The sequence below is a fragment of the Ammodytes marinus genome, assembly GCF_949987685.1.
Source record: "Ammodytes marinus genome assembly, chromosome: 3".
Classification (NCBI taxonomy): Eukaryota; Metazoa; Chordata; class Actinopteri; order Uranoscopiformes; family Ammodytidae; genus Ammodytes; species Ammodytes marinus.
Window position 1 is genome coordinate 30913138 of NC_137232.1, and position 16599 is coordinate 30929736.

A 16599-nucleotide genomic window follows, 5' to 3' on the forward strand; every position below is an offset into this window, starting at 1 on the left:
CAACGACAAAACTGAAGTAATTGTCTTGCTTACATCCGTTATGTTAGAAACCACACCCCAAGCCAGAAATCTTGGTGTTGTCGTAGACTCCGACTTGAATTTCAAGAAATACATTAAATCAATTAATAAATCAGCCTACTACCACCTACAAAACATATCAAGAATTAAAGGGCTTATGTCTCAGCAAGATTTAGAAAAACTTATCCATGCATTTATCTTTAGTAGACTTGACTACTGTAACAGTGTCCTTGCTGGCCTTCCAAAAAAATCTATCAGACAGCTTCAGCTAATTCAGAACGCTGCTGCTCGAGTCCTCACTATAGGACCAAAAAAGTGGATCACATTACCCCAGTTCTGAGGTCTTTACACTGGCTTCCAGTCACTCAAAGAATTGATTTCAAAATACTGATGTTGGTTTATAAAGCACTAAATGGTTTAGGGCCAAAATACATTACTGATATGCTGATACGTTATGAACCGTCCAGAGCCCTTAGGTCGTCTGGGACAGGTCTACTTACAGTCCCTAGAGTTAGGACTAAACAAGGAGAAGCAGCTTTTAGTTATTATGCACCAATAATCTGGAACACACTCCCAGAAAACTTGAGGTCTGCTGCAACCCTCAGTTCTTTTAAATCGAGTCTGAAGACTTTTTTGTTTCCATTTTAACCTGCAATTTTTATTTTATTTGCTTCTTTTATTCGCTTTTAAATGTTTTATAATGTGTTTTATGTATTCTAATCTTGCCCCTGTAAAGCACTTTGAGTGGCCTTGTGTCTGAAGTGTGCTATATAAATAAACTTGCCTTGTCTTGCCTTGCCTTGCCTTATCATATACAGTAGGTGGACAAGTTTTAAGGGAATGTGAAATTTGAAAAATTTAAAATACCACCACATCCACTGACTGAGATTGCTTATTCTTGGCAAGAGACAAGTGCTCAGCGTTTGACTAAACAGATCCCCTGTTTCAATAGTTATAGACTTCAAAAGCCCTGTGTATGGTTCAAATACACATACTAAAAAGACAGTCAGGAGGGCTGTGCAGGAAGGGGGGAAAAACCCAGCAGAGTATGAATGTATCACTTTGTCTGTGAAACAAATGTACATTTACACACACAGCTGCATTCTTCGTAGCATGCCATTGTGGTGTGCTGTGTTAACTCGCTCACATTTGGATTTCACAACATCCTGAAAATGAATAACTAAAATGTTACCGGGTATAAAGAGAGACTGAAAGCGGCACCAGCTACTTTGTAGCGTGCCAGAAATACCCACATGGCCTCTGTGCGTTATACTGATGCATGAAGCCCCAAGTATTGTCCTACTACACTGTACTGACATTTGCCTAATTTTAATTGGCAAAAAGTGCAACGCCCCCTCAAGAGACAAGGGCAGAAAAAGAGGACACTGTGTACTATCATTCCGTAGATATGGGCCAATCTAAATGTATTAGCTCATTTTCTGGAACTGAAGTGAGGACAATAATCAGTTTGGTGAGGTACACACACACACACACACACACACACACACACACACGCACGCACGCAGGATCATGAAGGTTTTATCTGAAGCGTGTCACCACCATATGCGCCTCCCTGTGATACCGTTTGTGTGGTTGTGTGTGTGCGTGTGTCTGTGTGTGTGTCTGTGCTTTGCATTTGCATAACAGTATGTGTACACATCTGTTTTGGGGACTGTTGTGTTGTGCAGCTCAGTGTGAATTGGTGTATAATGTGTCTCCTGTACTTTATCATTTAGATATCATGAAAATCATCACAGGGACCGTAATACAATGACAGACATTGTTCTTCCTAGCTGCAATTTAGCATGGGTCAGATTTGATAATAGTTATTAACCGTAGCCCAGTGGTTACTAAGTAGACTCCTAATAGCACATGATTGAATGAAGAACATTTCCATTATCTTATGACCTGAGGAGTTTACCCGATTATCATTTAATTTTCAAAAGGAAATGTATAAGATTGTAATTATCTGGAAACCCGGCAGTTCCTCTACCTCCCTTCCCTTTTCAGTAGCCCTCCTTTTTCCACCCTCATGCCTTACAATCAGATGTGTTCACCTGAAAGTAATTACCATGGTAGATGTTGAGAGTGTGTCAGTGTGTGTCTGAGAAAGAAGATAGAAATAGAGAGACGGATGAAATTAATCTGAATGAGTGAGTACTGTAAGAAATCGCTCTGCTTTCCCAATGAGAGGGATGACAGATACAGATGAGTCCAGACAAAGTACTGGGTTGCTGGGGCTGCTTTTGGGGCCGGTTTTATTGTGTACTGTTTCAGTCTTGAGTCTGACGGTGGTATTATTTTAAATATAATTTATTAATCACAATTATCCGTCCTCTCCGGGAACCATCACCTTACCGTGGTGGAGAGGTTTGTGTGCCCCTGTGAACCTGAGAGCTGTGTTGTCCGGAGCCTAGTGCTCCTGGTAGGGTCTCCCAAGGCAAAGTGGTCTCAGGTGAGGGGCCCGACTAAGAATGGTTCACAAAGACCTCATGGAAGAACACAATAGAGGAAGAGTGACCCTGCCCGGAGGAAGCCCGGGGCCCCCGTCTGGAGCCAGGCCCAGATAGGGGGCCCGCCTGCGAGCGTCTGGTGGCCGGGTCTCCACGGGGCCCGGCCGGGCACATCCCGAATAAGCTACGTGGCAACACACTCCTCTGCAACTGATGGGCCCACCACTCATCAGAGGAACCGCTGGGGTCGGGTGCGCTGCCTTAAGGGTGGCAGTGAAGGGCGGGGACCACGACGGACTAGACCCGTGCGGCTTACCTCCACGCACAGTCTTGGCTCTAGAACCGTACTTCTGGACAGGGGTTGGACTCTATTCTTCTCTGGAGTTGCCCAAGGTGTGAGGCGCCGGGCCGGTGTGGGGATACTCACGAGCCCCCGGCTGGGCGCTACTACGTTAGAGTTTACCCCGGTGGACGAGAGGGTCGCCTCCCTACGCCTCCGGGTTGTGGGGGGGGAAGACTCTGACTGTTGTCTGTGCGTACGCACCGAACAGCAGTTCGGAGTATTCGGCCTTCTTGGAGACCCAGAACGCAGTCCTGCATGGGGCTCCGGTAGGGGACTCCATAGTTCTGCTGGGAGACTTTAACGCGCACGTGGGCAGTGATGGAGACACCTGGAGAGGCGTGATTGGGAGGAACGGCCTCCCCGATCTGAACCCGAGTGGTCGTTTGTTGTTAGACTTCTGTGCTGGTCATGCTTTGTCTATGACAAACACCATGTTCGAACATAAGGACGCTCATAAGTATACATGGTACCAGAGCACCCTAGGCCGAAGGTCAATGATCGATTTCGTGATCGTATCATCTGATCTGAGGCCGCATGTTTTGGACACTCGGGTGAAGAGAGGGGCAGAGCGGTCAACTGATCACCATCTGGTTGTGAGTTGGGTCAAAGGATGGGGGAAGACTCTGGACAGACCTGGTAAGCCCAAACGAGTAGTGCGGGTGAACTGGGAACGTCTGGCGGAGGCCCCTGTTCATGAGGTCTTTAATTCGCATCTCCGGCAGAGCTTTTCTAGCATCCCTGTGGAGGTTGGGGGCATTGAACCCGAGTGGTCGATGTTCAAAACTTCCATTGCTGAAGCTGCGGCAGGCAGCTGTGGTCTCAAGGTCTTAGGTGCCTCAAGGGGCAGTAACCCTTGAACGCCGTGGTGGACCTCGGTGGTCAGGGAAGCCGTCCGACTGAAGAAGGAGTGCTTCTTGGACATGTTATCTCGGGGGACTCCTGAGGCAGTTGCAAGGTACCGACAGGCCCGAAGGGCTGCAGCCTCTGCCGTGTCAGAGGCAAAGCAGCGGGTGTGGGAGAAGTTTGGAGAAACCATGGAGAAGGACTTTCGGTCGGCACCAAAGTGTTTCTGGAAGACCGTCCGGCACCTCAGGAAGGGGAAGCGGGGAACCATCCAAGCTGTGTACAGTAAGGATGGGACGCTGTTGACCTCAACTGAGGAGGTAGTCGGCCGGTGGAAGGAGCACTTTGAGGAACTCCTGAATCTGATTTACACGCCCTCTATGTTGGAGGCAGAGCTGGAGGCTGATGGGGGATCATCGTCAATTTCCCTGGTGGAAGTCACTGAGGTAGTCAAACAACTCCACAGTGGCAAAGCTCCGGGGGTTGATGAGATCCGTCCAGAAATGCTGAAAGCAATGGGTGTGGAGGGGCTGTCTTGGATGACACGCCTCTTCAACATTGCATGGAAGTCGGGTACAGTGCCGAAGGAGTGGTTCCTATTTTCAAAAAGGGGGACCAAAGAGTGTGTGCCAACTACTATCACACTTCTCAGCCTCCCCGGCAAAGTGTACTCCAAGGTGCTGGAAAGGAGGGTTCGGCCGATAGTCGAACCTCAGATTGAAGAGGAACAATGCGGATTCTGTCCTGGCCGTGGAACAACGGACCAGCTCTTCACTCTCGCAAGGATCCTAGAGGGAGCTTGGGAGTTTGCTCATCCAGTCTACATGTGTTTTGTAGATCTGGAGAAGGCTTATGACCGGGTTCCCCGGGAGATACTGTGGGGGGTGCTGCGGGAGTATGGGGTGAGGGGGTCCCTTCTCAGGGCCATCCAATCTTTGTACACTCAAAGCAAGAGCTGTGTCCGGGTTCTCTGTAGTAAGTCGGACCCGTTTCCGGTGGGGGTTGGCCTCCGCCAGGGCTGCGCTTTATCACCAATCCTGTTTGTAATATTCATGGACAGGATATCAAGGCGTAGTTGTGGTGTGAGGGGGGGTGGGGGGGGGGGGTGCAGTTTGGTGGGCTGAGGATCTCATCTCTGCTGTTTGCGGATGATGTGGTTCTGATGGCATCATCGGCCTGTGACCTTAAGCTCTCATTGGATCGGTTCGCAGCCGAGTGTGAAGCGGTTGGGATGAGGATCGGCACCTCTAAATCTGAGGCCATGGTGCTCAGCACAAAACCGATGGATTGTCTACTACAGGTAGGGAATGAGTCCTTACCCCAAGTGAAGGAGTTCAAGTACCTCGGGGTCTTGTTTGCGAGACAATGGAGCGTGAGATTGGCCGGAGAATCGGAGCAGCAGGGGCGGTTTTGCACTCGCTTTACCGCACTGTTGTGATGAAAAGAGAGCTGAGTCGTAAGGCAAAGCTTTCGATCTACCGGTCGATCTTTGTTCCTACCCTCACCTATGGTCATGAAGGCTGGGTAATGACCGAAAGAACGAGATCGCGGGTACAAGCGGCCAAAATGGGCTTTCTCAGGAGGGTGGCTGGCGTCTCCCTTAGAGATAGGGTGAGAAGCTCAGTCATTCGTGAGGAACTCGGGGCAGAGCCGCTACTCCTTTGCATTGAAAGGAGCCAGTTGAGGTGGTTCGGGCATCTGGTAAGGATGCCCCCAGGGCGCCTCCCTAGGGAGGTGTTCCAGGAGCGTCCAGCTGGAAGGAGGCCTCGGGGAAGACCCATGACTAGATGGAGAGATTATGTCTCCACGCTGGCCTGGGAACGCCTCAGGATCCCCCAGTCAGAGCTGGTTGATGTGGCCCGGGAAAGAGAAGTTTGGGGCTCCCTGCTCAAGCTGACCCGCGACCCGATTTCGGATAAGTGGTTGAAGATGATGATGATGATGATGATGATGATTATCCGTGTCCATGTGTGCTGCAAGTTGATACACTACTGTATACTACAAGAGAGTCAGAAAGAGTGTAGCATTGAATTAGCATGAGGAGCTAGCTAATCAGAACTGGATAGTCAAAAGATTCAAACTTCTTAAAACCCCTCATTTGTGAGGGATAGTACATTATGGAAACATTCTGGGATACGTGTGACAATTTACAAATATGCACTGTAGCGAGATTGAGATTGACAGCAAGAAAACAAATCATCTCTGCAAAGACACCCCGGGCTGCTGTCGCCAATCAGAGGCAAGCTAACGTAGACAAGCACAAGTTGTTAAAGTAGCATCGTGACAGCCACCGGCTATGGTCAAATTGTATAACTGAAATAGATGTGCTGCTCTTGCACCCTTCTTGTGCCTGTGTGCATATAATCCCATGCTCCGGGTACTCGTAAATACAGTACAGTCAACTCAACAAGAGCTAGTTTATCCAGTTTTTTTGAAAGCTGGATATAGTCATGGAAAGAGTTGCGGGGTCGGGTATTTGGGTTTTAGGTTGTTGCTCAGTTTAAATACAGTTTGCGTTCTGGGAAATTGCTAAATGCATTTAGATTTTTTAAAATATTCTCTAGCCACATTGCCAACATAGACAATATCCTTTTATTGTACTAACAACATTAACTTTGTTATAGTCTATTTATACTTTTAAATATTGTTCATTAATGCTAATCTAGAGATCACACATGAATGATTTGGGTGTTGATGCTGTCAGTTAGTTAGAATGTAAGATCCCTGACAGGAGAATCTCCCCAACAAATGGGCTTATATACTTTTCAACATTCATTCAATCTTGCATGGCCTGGCTGTTGGACCCCTGTCTTTTGGGCCCTATACAGGTCGACTTTTCATTCGTGGGAAGGAAACCAGAGGAGGGATTGATGAAGAGACGCGAGCGGGGAGTGCTGAAGACCTACAAGCAGCCAGAGAATCCATCTTGTGAGTTCTCCTAATTTATGGACACATTTATAGTGGCAAAAGGTCTTGTGACGCACACTGATTGCAGACAGACGTGTGTGTGTGTGTGTGTGTGTGTGTGTGTGTGTGTGTGTGTGTGTGTGTGTGCCTGGATACTCACACGTGTGGCTTCAAGGTAAAAAATGAGGTTATCTGGCTGTGTCAGCCCTTCTCATCTTTGCTCTCCACTACTTGGTCTTTCTCGTCATTTATCTGTCTGGAATCTACTCCCTCGCCTCCATCTATCTCATAAACCTTTGAGTCTCTGTGTTGCTTTGCACAGCTCACATCATAAAAAAAGAAGAAATATATATTTAGATTAAAAATATGTCCCCATGGGTGGATATAACAATATACATGACATGATGTAATACGACTTCCCTGCTGAAAAAATAAACTATTGCTGGAGAATAAATGGTGTTTAATTAATTGAGCATTGCACTGTGATACGGCTGTGTGGACAGACACTGCAGTATATCTGCTGGTGCAGGGAAGTTATCTCAAGGTCAACATTAAAAGTTGTCTGAGGGCAAAGAGACACTAGGCGTGACGGAGCTCTGGGAGTGACTCTGCAAAAAAAAAAAAAATCCTCTCTTTCTCTTTCTCCACTGTCTCTACCCTTGTGTGCCCCTCCGGTCGGGTTGGTGTGGTGTTAATACATTGTTGTCAAATGCTTTGTTAAGCAGACCTGGGGGGGGGGGGGGGGGGTGATGATTGGGGATTTTCCATGGCTGACTGGAAAACGAATACACTTTTTACAGTAGACTACATAAATAGTTGACCTCAATTCCCCTTTCTCTCTCTCACACACACACACCTCTCAGTCCTCCTTATCCTCTCTCACCAAGCATTTTCCTCTCTCACAAAACCTTTTTGATCGCAGATGTTTCAAAATCAGTCAATTGTTTATTCAGGCACGTTATGAACAGCTTTTACGTCCCTTATTGCTGCCCTGTGTCACCACCCCCTTCAACCTGCTATAGCCTACTCCCATCTGCTTTTTTTTGCATTTTTTATCTTATGTATAATTTTTTTCTTTCTCTGTCACATGGCCTCTGAACTTCTCCTTCCTTTACTCGTTCTTCATCTGTATTCGCCTGACAGTATTTCACTATGTTCTTTTTGTCCTATTTGCTCTTAAGTACTTTTTCTGTTCTCTCGCCAAACTCTCTCTTTCATCCTTCTTACTTTTAGTCTTTCTGGCTTTGTCTGTGCCTCTCAAACTTGTCATTTTGCACAGTCCTCTCCTGCCCCATGTGTGTTTGTTCTGTCAATTATCTCCATGTTTAAACACCCATTTGCAAGCCATTATTAAATGATTGGAATCGTGGGGTGTGTGTGTGTGTGTGTGTTGAGTGGGAGTTAGGTGGTATGCAGTGGTTCCCAGATCACCTTGAAAATTCAATTATATCCCCACTCTATACCGTTAAAACGCACAGACACTGACACGCACACGCACACACACACACACACACACACACACACAATTGTGTCCTGTCTCGTATTGCAGACTCCAGTACAGAGAAAGTTCGCCTGGTGGGATCGATCTCTGGACGGGCGTTATTGGATTTCTCAGATGTGTTCCAACGCTCTTAAAGGTCACCGCTAGAATGAATGCCACCGACAGTACAACACCAAACAGGTCTATCTTTTTGTGTGATTGTGGATGTCAGACGCAGATTTAAGGGAGAGAAGGAAGTAGAAAAATTCCCCTTAAAAGTGCAATATATTTGAGGAGAAAAACAAAAGCAAATGGCAACCGTGTACACGAGAATCATCCAAAATCGCTGTTTTGAGTGTTCCTGTATAGCTGCATGTACAGGGTTAAAGGAATTACAGAAATATAATTGTTGTGAGCATTAAGGTGAACCATAACAAACATGTGTGGTTCCAAAATGTAAGTCAAGTTAGCTAAGCTTGAATGCACAGAAGTAGCAGTGGTTAAGTCACCGCCTCCTGTTGGCCAATAGTATGAAAAAATAACCGCATATAAGAATAAAAATAAGGGTTTTTGTATGTAGTGAATATGATTTAGGTGGGTTTACAGCACAGTACTTCTCTTTGTGATGTTTTTTGCTTTCACTTACCGGGCTACCCTTGCCATTGTGGTTGCGTGAGTACGGATAGAAGGCCCCCAGCTGCATCCAACGAAGACACATCTCATACTCGGCTGTACTAAAGAACCCGCATATGTCTGCCCCGGTCTGAAAGAGAGGGACGGACACAAAAGTTTCAGTGTATCTTTGTGTGTGTGTGTGTGTGTGTGTGTGTGTGTGTGTGTGTGTGTGTGTGTGTGTGTGTGTGTGTGTGTGTGTGTGTGTGTGTGTGTGTGTGTGTGCGTGTGTGTGAGTGTGTAAGAGGAGACAGAGAGGAGGACAGAAAGATGGGTTGCTAGGATGCGGGTGTGTCTACAAATAGGACCCCTCCAACCACAGCAACTGCGGTCACACTACTTTTTCTTTTGTTAAGTATCGTGATTCCAAAGTGTCCTTGAGCAAGACACTGCAGGAGTGAGGGATTTGATGTACCCGCACCCTGCAGCCAGCAGCTCATATGCAAATGATTTACCATACAAGGATCGATAAAGTGTCCGATTATAATTATTATTAGACACGATGAGGGGATGAGAGACGACAGGTTGACAGTATGCGAAGAAGAGACAGAAATAAGGACAAAGAGAGCACACAGACAACAATGTAAAAAACTTAAGTTTCATCAAAGTCTACACAATTAATAAGATGTTGGTATGTCATGAGGGGCTATAGTGTTAGGCCCTTGCAGTAGGGGCTAGCTGAGCTTGTAATGATGTGCTTCACATTTTATCTCAAGATGTCCTTTGAGCCAAGGGTCCAGCAAACAAAATAACATCACTCAAGACACTGTAATCTACTTAGAGAGGACAAGGTCACAGCAATGAGATTATGTCTTGTCAAAACCCAAGATCAGACGATGATACTTACGTAAGGGATGCCAAACAGACTGAACTCCATCATTCCTTTGAAAAACAAAGGGAAATGGGGAGTTAGGCCAAACTGAAGATCCCCTTTTCTTTTCTACATTGCACTGTTTTAAACATATGTGCTCGATAACACAGCACTTCTTCTTTCAAGTGTTCAAGCCCCCAAATATAGTCACAAGTTTTATCCCAAATAGTATGTATTACCGGTATCTTATATTTTGTACCTATTATGGATTTGTAGAGTTGGTCCCAGCTAGCATTGTTGTCTCCCAGCCAATGCCCAGACCATTTCCCACTGGAGGGGTAGGTGGACCTGGTCACCACTATGCCTCTTTTGCCCGTCACATTCAGCAAGGCGCTGAACACAAAAGAAGAGATGCTCTTACCCATGGAAGCAACACAAAGACATGCATAAGCAGCAACTAGAACATAAAATGACCTTATCCATCAATGTAATAGAGTACATTATTTTCAGAAGCCGATCAGCAAATTAATTGTGTAGATAAAATTGAGCTCTGTTCTGAAATGGAACAATTCCCTTAGCAAAAGCACCTATAGGCTCAAGGCCCAACGGTGCCCCTCATCCCCCAGGCTCTTCTGTAGCTATCTCTGTAACCTGGCCTCCCCGTGGTAAGAGAAACATTTCACCACATGACACAATGTCGTTTCACATTGGTGAATATTACCATAAGGATTTGATGAGAGTCTATTTCTGTGGATATAGCTGGAAAAATATCCGTCATGCATCCCCCCCCCTGTGGCTGCATTTTCCTCCTAAATATATTTGCATTGATTGTTTCCTGCTGCTCTTGTTCTTTTCTGATTTGAATGTGTTCAGATCATTTCAACTTGTTGTTGATTCTAGCGGCACCACAGGGAAAAAAGCTGTAGTGTTTTACGGCACCAGCACGGCGGTGCATGCATTTGTTTAAGAACCGCAGATGCATCACAATGAGCTAATGTATTTATATGTGACGATGTAAGATATAAATAATGTCAATATGACGATGGTGAACTTTACATTTGTACCGTTCAGTAAACACAGTATGCTCAGGTCTGCCTGCCGTAAATCATTTTGTCTAAGTTCCCGAGAAATCGGACCCGTGCTAAGGCATTACAAATAATTATATTAAAAAAAAACATTGTTTTCACTGATAGTCTACTTAACTGTAACAGATAATGTATTTATCATCAGAGGGAAAATGAGACTATTTCATAAACATTTAAAGGTTCCTTATAGGAGGTACAGGTGATATACAGTAAAATACGTAAATATATATATTCACTAACTCATAGGTGGGCTTGGTGTGGGACCAGCCATAGAGGTTGTGGACATCGTAGTGTCTGACTCTCTTTCCATCACTGAGTATCTGCTCGCTGTTCATGCACAGAGTCTTATGGTTTAAGCCCCGAGGTTGAGACTCCAGGGCTTTTTGGGGAACACACAAACACACACACACAGAAACAAACAAAATGTTTTGAAGACCCACTCCTAATATTGTTATGATAACTTAATAATTGAATTACCACATGAGGAGAAGACAAGAAATCGAATTGTGTGCCTGCGTCTTACGTGGCATGTAAGGAGGGTTCTCCAGAAGTGGATTACCGAGACACTTCTCTCCAACTGTGCCGTGGACAAAACTGGCAGGCTCGTTCATGTCCTACAGATGAAGACAAAGTGAAGGGAATGAAAGCAAAAACAAAAATCAGTCAGGGTAAGAGCGCACCTTTAAAAGGTCACTTATTTAAAAAAAAAGTATTTCAGGTCACTCACAATCCAGAGTCCATCAAACTTTGTGACATTATCGTAGAAGTCCTGGATTTCTCGAAGCCACCACGCTGCTGTTGTGTCGCGGAAGAAATCTGGGAATGCAGCGTAAGCCCTGTACATCTGAGTATAAAAATCAGGAAATGATACAACGTGATTAAGAAGACACACTCACTGCATTTTATTAAATGTGCTCTGAGGAACTTTCAGTTTGTGTTAATTCCTGCACCCTCTTTTGACAAAAGCGGAAGTGTTTTTACCACACCAGCTGTAGTTCTTTGGTGAGCATACCCATGACAAAGGCATTAAGAAAAACTATATAAAAGTAGCATTCTTTACACGGATGGTCTCATTTGCTGTAACATTTAATTCCTGATCATCATAGGAACAATGACATGGTTTCAGAAAGCTATTTTGTGTCGGCAGCTACGTTTAGGCCTATGTTTCAATATGTTGGAAGCTGCAGATAGTTATGTTTAAGTGTTGTTCATATGGAAAACGTTGTACCTCTACTTGGGAATCCCAGTCCAGGGATTCGTTTACTGTGACATTGGGGAAGTCTGGCCAGACCTGGAAAAAGACGAGGAATCATACCACCACCACACAGAATGCAAAAGTAAGAAATGTGTCTCTTTTTCTTCTCTCTATCTGTGTCTATTTCTTCACTTTATCTGCTTTCCCCATCCATGCCCTCTTACCTTCCCCCATACAATTTCATCACTTAGGTCTTTGGGCCATTTGATGAAGACATCCGCCGCTTGACCTCTCACAAAGGCAGGGTAATAACTTGTCTCATTGCCTGAGATGGCTGGATCCTGGAATTACACGCACACGCACACACACACACACACACACACACACACACACACCACTCTAGTGAATTATATAGTATGGCATTATTGAGTGGCTAGTGATTCACTGATCAAACATTTAGCCCGCACAGATATTTAGCTTTAGACATCTGTAATATCTCTAGCTAATATATACACATGCCCTATGGATGCTGATATGCGATTATCCAATCATGTGACTGCATGGCTGGTTTATATGATATAAAGGCATTACCAGGATGAAGATGAATCTCATGCCCTCTCCCCTCATGCGTTCCACCAGAGCAGGGAGTCCAGCAAACTCCGGGTCCAGGACAAAGTCCAGCTGACGATCCATGTAGTCTATGTCGGCATACTGCACATCCTGCAGCAGACACCAGTTACAGCTCAAATTCAGTTTAAACTGTCTTTGTTTTATTACAATATCAGAAACAGACAGGAACTCAGACATAAGAAGAACAAAAAAAACATAGTGGTAATTTAAAAAGCAATGTCTCTCTGCATTACATTCAACGTTTCTGTTTTTGTGCTATCAGCCTGCCAGAAATCACAGTCATAGAGACATGTATTACACTATGTCACTTTAGTTCTTAGACAAATGTTTGCTGCATTTGTTCACAAATGATAAATAAATGCAATTTGTTTTCTACAGTGATTTCAAATATTGGGATTCTTGCTCTTAAATAGGGGAAACGTGGAAAGTCTGTCTTAACATTTGGCTTTTAATGCTTTTTTTATCGAGTTGTGAGAATAGGGATGGCTTTTTATTCATACAGTAAGAACAAAAGTCCATCTGCTTGGGTTGCCTGTAGTTAGTATAGTCGGTAAAGCTAGCTGATGTGTAGCCATAGTGGGCTGCATATTCTGCTTCTTTCTTTCCAGTTAATGATGCGGAATTCTTTTTTAGCTGGCGTCAGCTCTTTTTGCAGGTTGGGGGCTTTGCGAAGGCATATTCCGGGGATCACTTGATTATCGATGGACTTTCTCACGTTCTGCTACGCATGATGAAGAGGATGGGATTCTGCTCACAGCTAAGCGTGGTAAAGCATAATGCACTCGCAGAGGAACAGTACTTTCTGGTTTGTGGCAAACTCGGTTTCCATTATACTGTTAGGTGAATTTTACTGTCGGAGAGAATTTCCTGGTTCCTGGAAATGTCCCAGAGGCAGGAATTGAATGGAAATGAAATTAGAGGTCACATTTCATTAGGTTAAACTGGAGGTCTCCGATGTAATCCATGAGACCACACTCTCTCTCTCTCGAACTTCTTTCTATCAAATTAAGTTTTATGTAGTTATTATCCGCATATGGTGAATGACACTGTCAAATATGGGTAGATCCTGCCTTGGATTTAGCTCAGTCTATTCCCCTAAGTGCATGTGCATGTACTGTACAACCTGCAGTGGGACAGGAAGAAGTTACCAGATTGCCTTTCTTCAGATGAGACAACCTTTGATGGAACTTACACAAAATAGGTTGTGTGTGTGTGTGTGTGTGTTTGTGTGTGTGTGTGTGTGTGTGTGTGTGTGTGTGTGTGTGTGTTTCATGCTGACAGTATTATTTTTAGCCACATACAGTGGTTGTAGTTAATAGTAATACTCTTGTGCCTGTTGCAGTACTTAAATACAATTATTTGTCTGGGAACTTACATAGGGTATACCGGCTACCCTCATGTCTCTGTATAGATCTGCTATCTCCGTATCATTTGCGTAACCATAGCGACAGAGTTGGAACCCCAGGGACCAATAGGCGGGTAGCACAGGTCGTCCAATGAGCTGTTAAGAAGAAAAACAAACAATGAAGTCAACAGTTCAGCACAGAAAAAGTTGTTTTGCAGGAAAACGGGACAGTGTCCATAAAGTGTTTGTTTGATTGTTTGTGTGTATGTGTGTGTGTGTGTGGTGGGGTGTTTAGATAGGCTAAATGAGAGAGCGCAATGAAGCGAGGAACTCCCAGCTGCTGCAGTCCATCAACAGCGGCCCAGGGCCAGACACAAAACACACACACACACACACAAAGCACACACAAACGCAAGTAGCTACACACACTAACAGACCACACGTCCAAGAAGACTTACTGCAGTGTACTGCTGCACCACCATTTCAGGCGCAGGTCCCAGGACCATGTAGAAATCCAAGATGCCTCCCAAAGTTCTGTAGGTTAAAGCTGGAGTAGGCTGGAAAGTCACATCTACACCGAAAGCAAATAAGAAATGTACGTTTAATTTGTATATAGTATGTGTACACATTAGAGGAAACAAATCTAAAACATTGTGTACTACATAAATATACAGTATGTAGCCTATCTTATCTTCATGAAATTGCACTTGGTGAAAAGCATACATTACAAATGGGTTGGAATACTTTTCCATCAAGAGCAGTTGACTTAGACCAGACAACTGCATGATTTACTATATTGTTAATCTGGTGATGAAATAGCTTTAGTGAGGCACTGGCACAGAACGAGATAGTCAGCTCCCTGCCTTGCAAAGTGAGAAATATAATATAGTGTGTGTGTGTGTGTGTGTGTGTGTGTGTGTGTGTGTGTGTGTGTGTGTGTGTGTGTGCGTGTGTGTGTGTGTGTGTGCGTGTGTGTGTGTGTGTGTGTGTGTGTGTGTGTAATGCACGTTCATTTGTCTGTTTTTATAGAGCAGATAACTGTTCAGTATGCAAATATACAAAAGTGGAGAAGAGTAGAAAATGCTCATTACGCTTTGCTGGCTTTATTTAAGACTCCCTGTCAAAGGACATGTGCTCAAAACATGGAAAATGGCTCCTCTCATTAATACGTAAATTCCCACTGCATGTAATTAAGTTTGATTGAGCGTGTGTGTGTGTGTGTGTGTGTGTGTGTGTGTGTGTGTGTGTGTGTGTGTGTTAGTGTGCGTGTGTTGTGCACAGGTTAGTTGCATTTGTGTATGTGTATGTACTGGCAATGCACACATATAAGATGCACATGTATGTGTATGCACAGGCATGTGTCTATGTGTGTCTCTCACCCATGGCATTGCTGTTTAGAAGCAGCACACCGTGAGCGTCAGCAGTGGTCTCAAGGCCCATGTAGAAAGGATGCACTCCGTAGCAATTCTTCTTGTACTGTAGCAGAGGGACAGAGAGAAAAATAATGAAAGAGAAAGTGTGAGACGGCTGAACGTTGTTTAAAGAATTGGTTTGTTCTGAGATTTGTTCTAATGTTTGCTTGTGCGCCACTAAGTTTATTCATGAGCATTTTTCTTTACACCCGACAGGGCATTTCTCATTGTATTTATGGGTGTCACAACAACACTGCTACAATGGGCTTGCTCCCAGTGTCAACATTCAATGGTTTTCCCGAGAGAAACAAAATACATTACAACCATCCTCAATGCAAATGAGTTTGCACTTACTATTTAAATCAAATTTAAATATATACTTTCTGTATTAGTTATAGCAGCCAATCTGGTCCCAAATACCGAAAACTCCTCTGGCGTTAGTTGAAAGACATCAACAGAGAGCAGGGTTGTTATTTGGGGATTTGAGTTGCTGCTAGCTGCAATAACAAAATCAGGATGGCCCGAAATGTGGAACGAAGAACATGGAAATGAATGACAACACCTTACCTTTGTGGTTACCAAACTCAGCATGGCAAATTATAAACAGAGCAGAGCACACCTACAGTGCTTAAAGGTCCCATATTATGCTAAATGCACTTTTTACATGTGTTCCAACATATCCATGCGTCCACGGTGTGCCTAGAGACTGCCAAAATATCAAAAAAAATAACAATCTCTCCTTTTCTCACTCTCCCCTTTTCTGAAACCCCCACCCCTCCCCCCAAAAACACTCCAGTCAGAATTATCCCCTTTTCTGACCTCACAAACCGTAAAGCCAGAAGCTTCCACTGTGCAGCCCACACCCCTATTTCTTATTGGTCCACGGCCCTGACAGACAGAGGGCGAGGCGTATCTGGCTTCGCTTCCGGACAGGGGGCGGGGGGAGCTCAAAGATTGTATATTTACGAGGGGACCTGCAACTCTTTTTTAAAAAATAGGCCATTGTGAGATTAGCTGAACATCAGCATAGTACAATAAATTATCTGAAAGTTTTTTTCAGCAAACAATTAAAGAAAAACGTATTAGGGACCACTAAGACCATATAATATGGTGTATAATAGAACCGAAAAGTGTATAATATGGGAGCTTTAACCAACTACTTTAAAATCAGCTTGCGTGGCTGAAGGCAGTCTGTTTTTCTTTTCTGTGATAATCCATCACAAATTAAATAAACATGTGTGTCATGCAGATATATGTTTGCATTTGCTTGCAATGCATGTGCTGCATGCACAGACATGAGTGTGCTACAGTAATTGTAAATGTTCTTTCTATGACTACTGTGAGGGTCCCAGCGTAGTATTCAGTGATTAGATGAGGATAGAACTAGACAGACGAGGCTAAGAGG

At 44.4% G+C, this 16599-nt stretch overlaps 1 protein-coding gene across 1 annotated transcript in view; it reads right to left on the reverse strand.

Moving 5' to 3' along the window:
• si (sucrase-isomaltase) overlaps nucleotides 1–16599 on the reverse strand; it is a 78727-nt gene that overhangs the window by 10816 nt on the left and 51312 nt on the right. The window contains exons 29-40 of the mRNA XM_080053622.1: nucleotides 15162–15258; nucleotides 14241–14353; nucleotides 13813–13938; nucleotides 12399–12527; nucleotides 12032–12148; nucleotides 11841–11903; nucleotides 11340–11456; nucleotides 11136–11226; nucleotides 10853–10991; nucleotides 9787–9920; nucleotides 9564–9598; nucleotides 8691–8807 (exon numbers count right to left, since the gene is read on the reverse strand). Coding sequence (XP_079909748.1) covers nucleotides 8691–8807; nucleotides 9564–9598; nucleotides 9787–9920; nucleotides 10853–10991; nucleotides 11136–11226; nucleotides 11340–11456; nucleotides 11841–11903; nucleotides 12032–12148; nucleotides 12399–12527; nucleotides 13813–13938; nucleotides 14241–14353; nucleotides 15162–15258 — 1278 coding nt within the window. The remainder of the gene's footprint in view (nucleotides 1–8690; nucleotides 8808–9563; nucleotides 9599–9786; nucleotides 9921–10852; nucleotides 10992–11135; nucleotides 11227–11339; nucleotides 11457–11840; nucleotides 11904–12031; nucleotides 12149–12398; nucleotides 12528–13812; nucleotides 13939–14240; nucleotides 14354–15161; nucleotides 15259–16599) is intronic.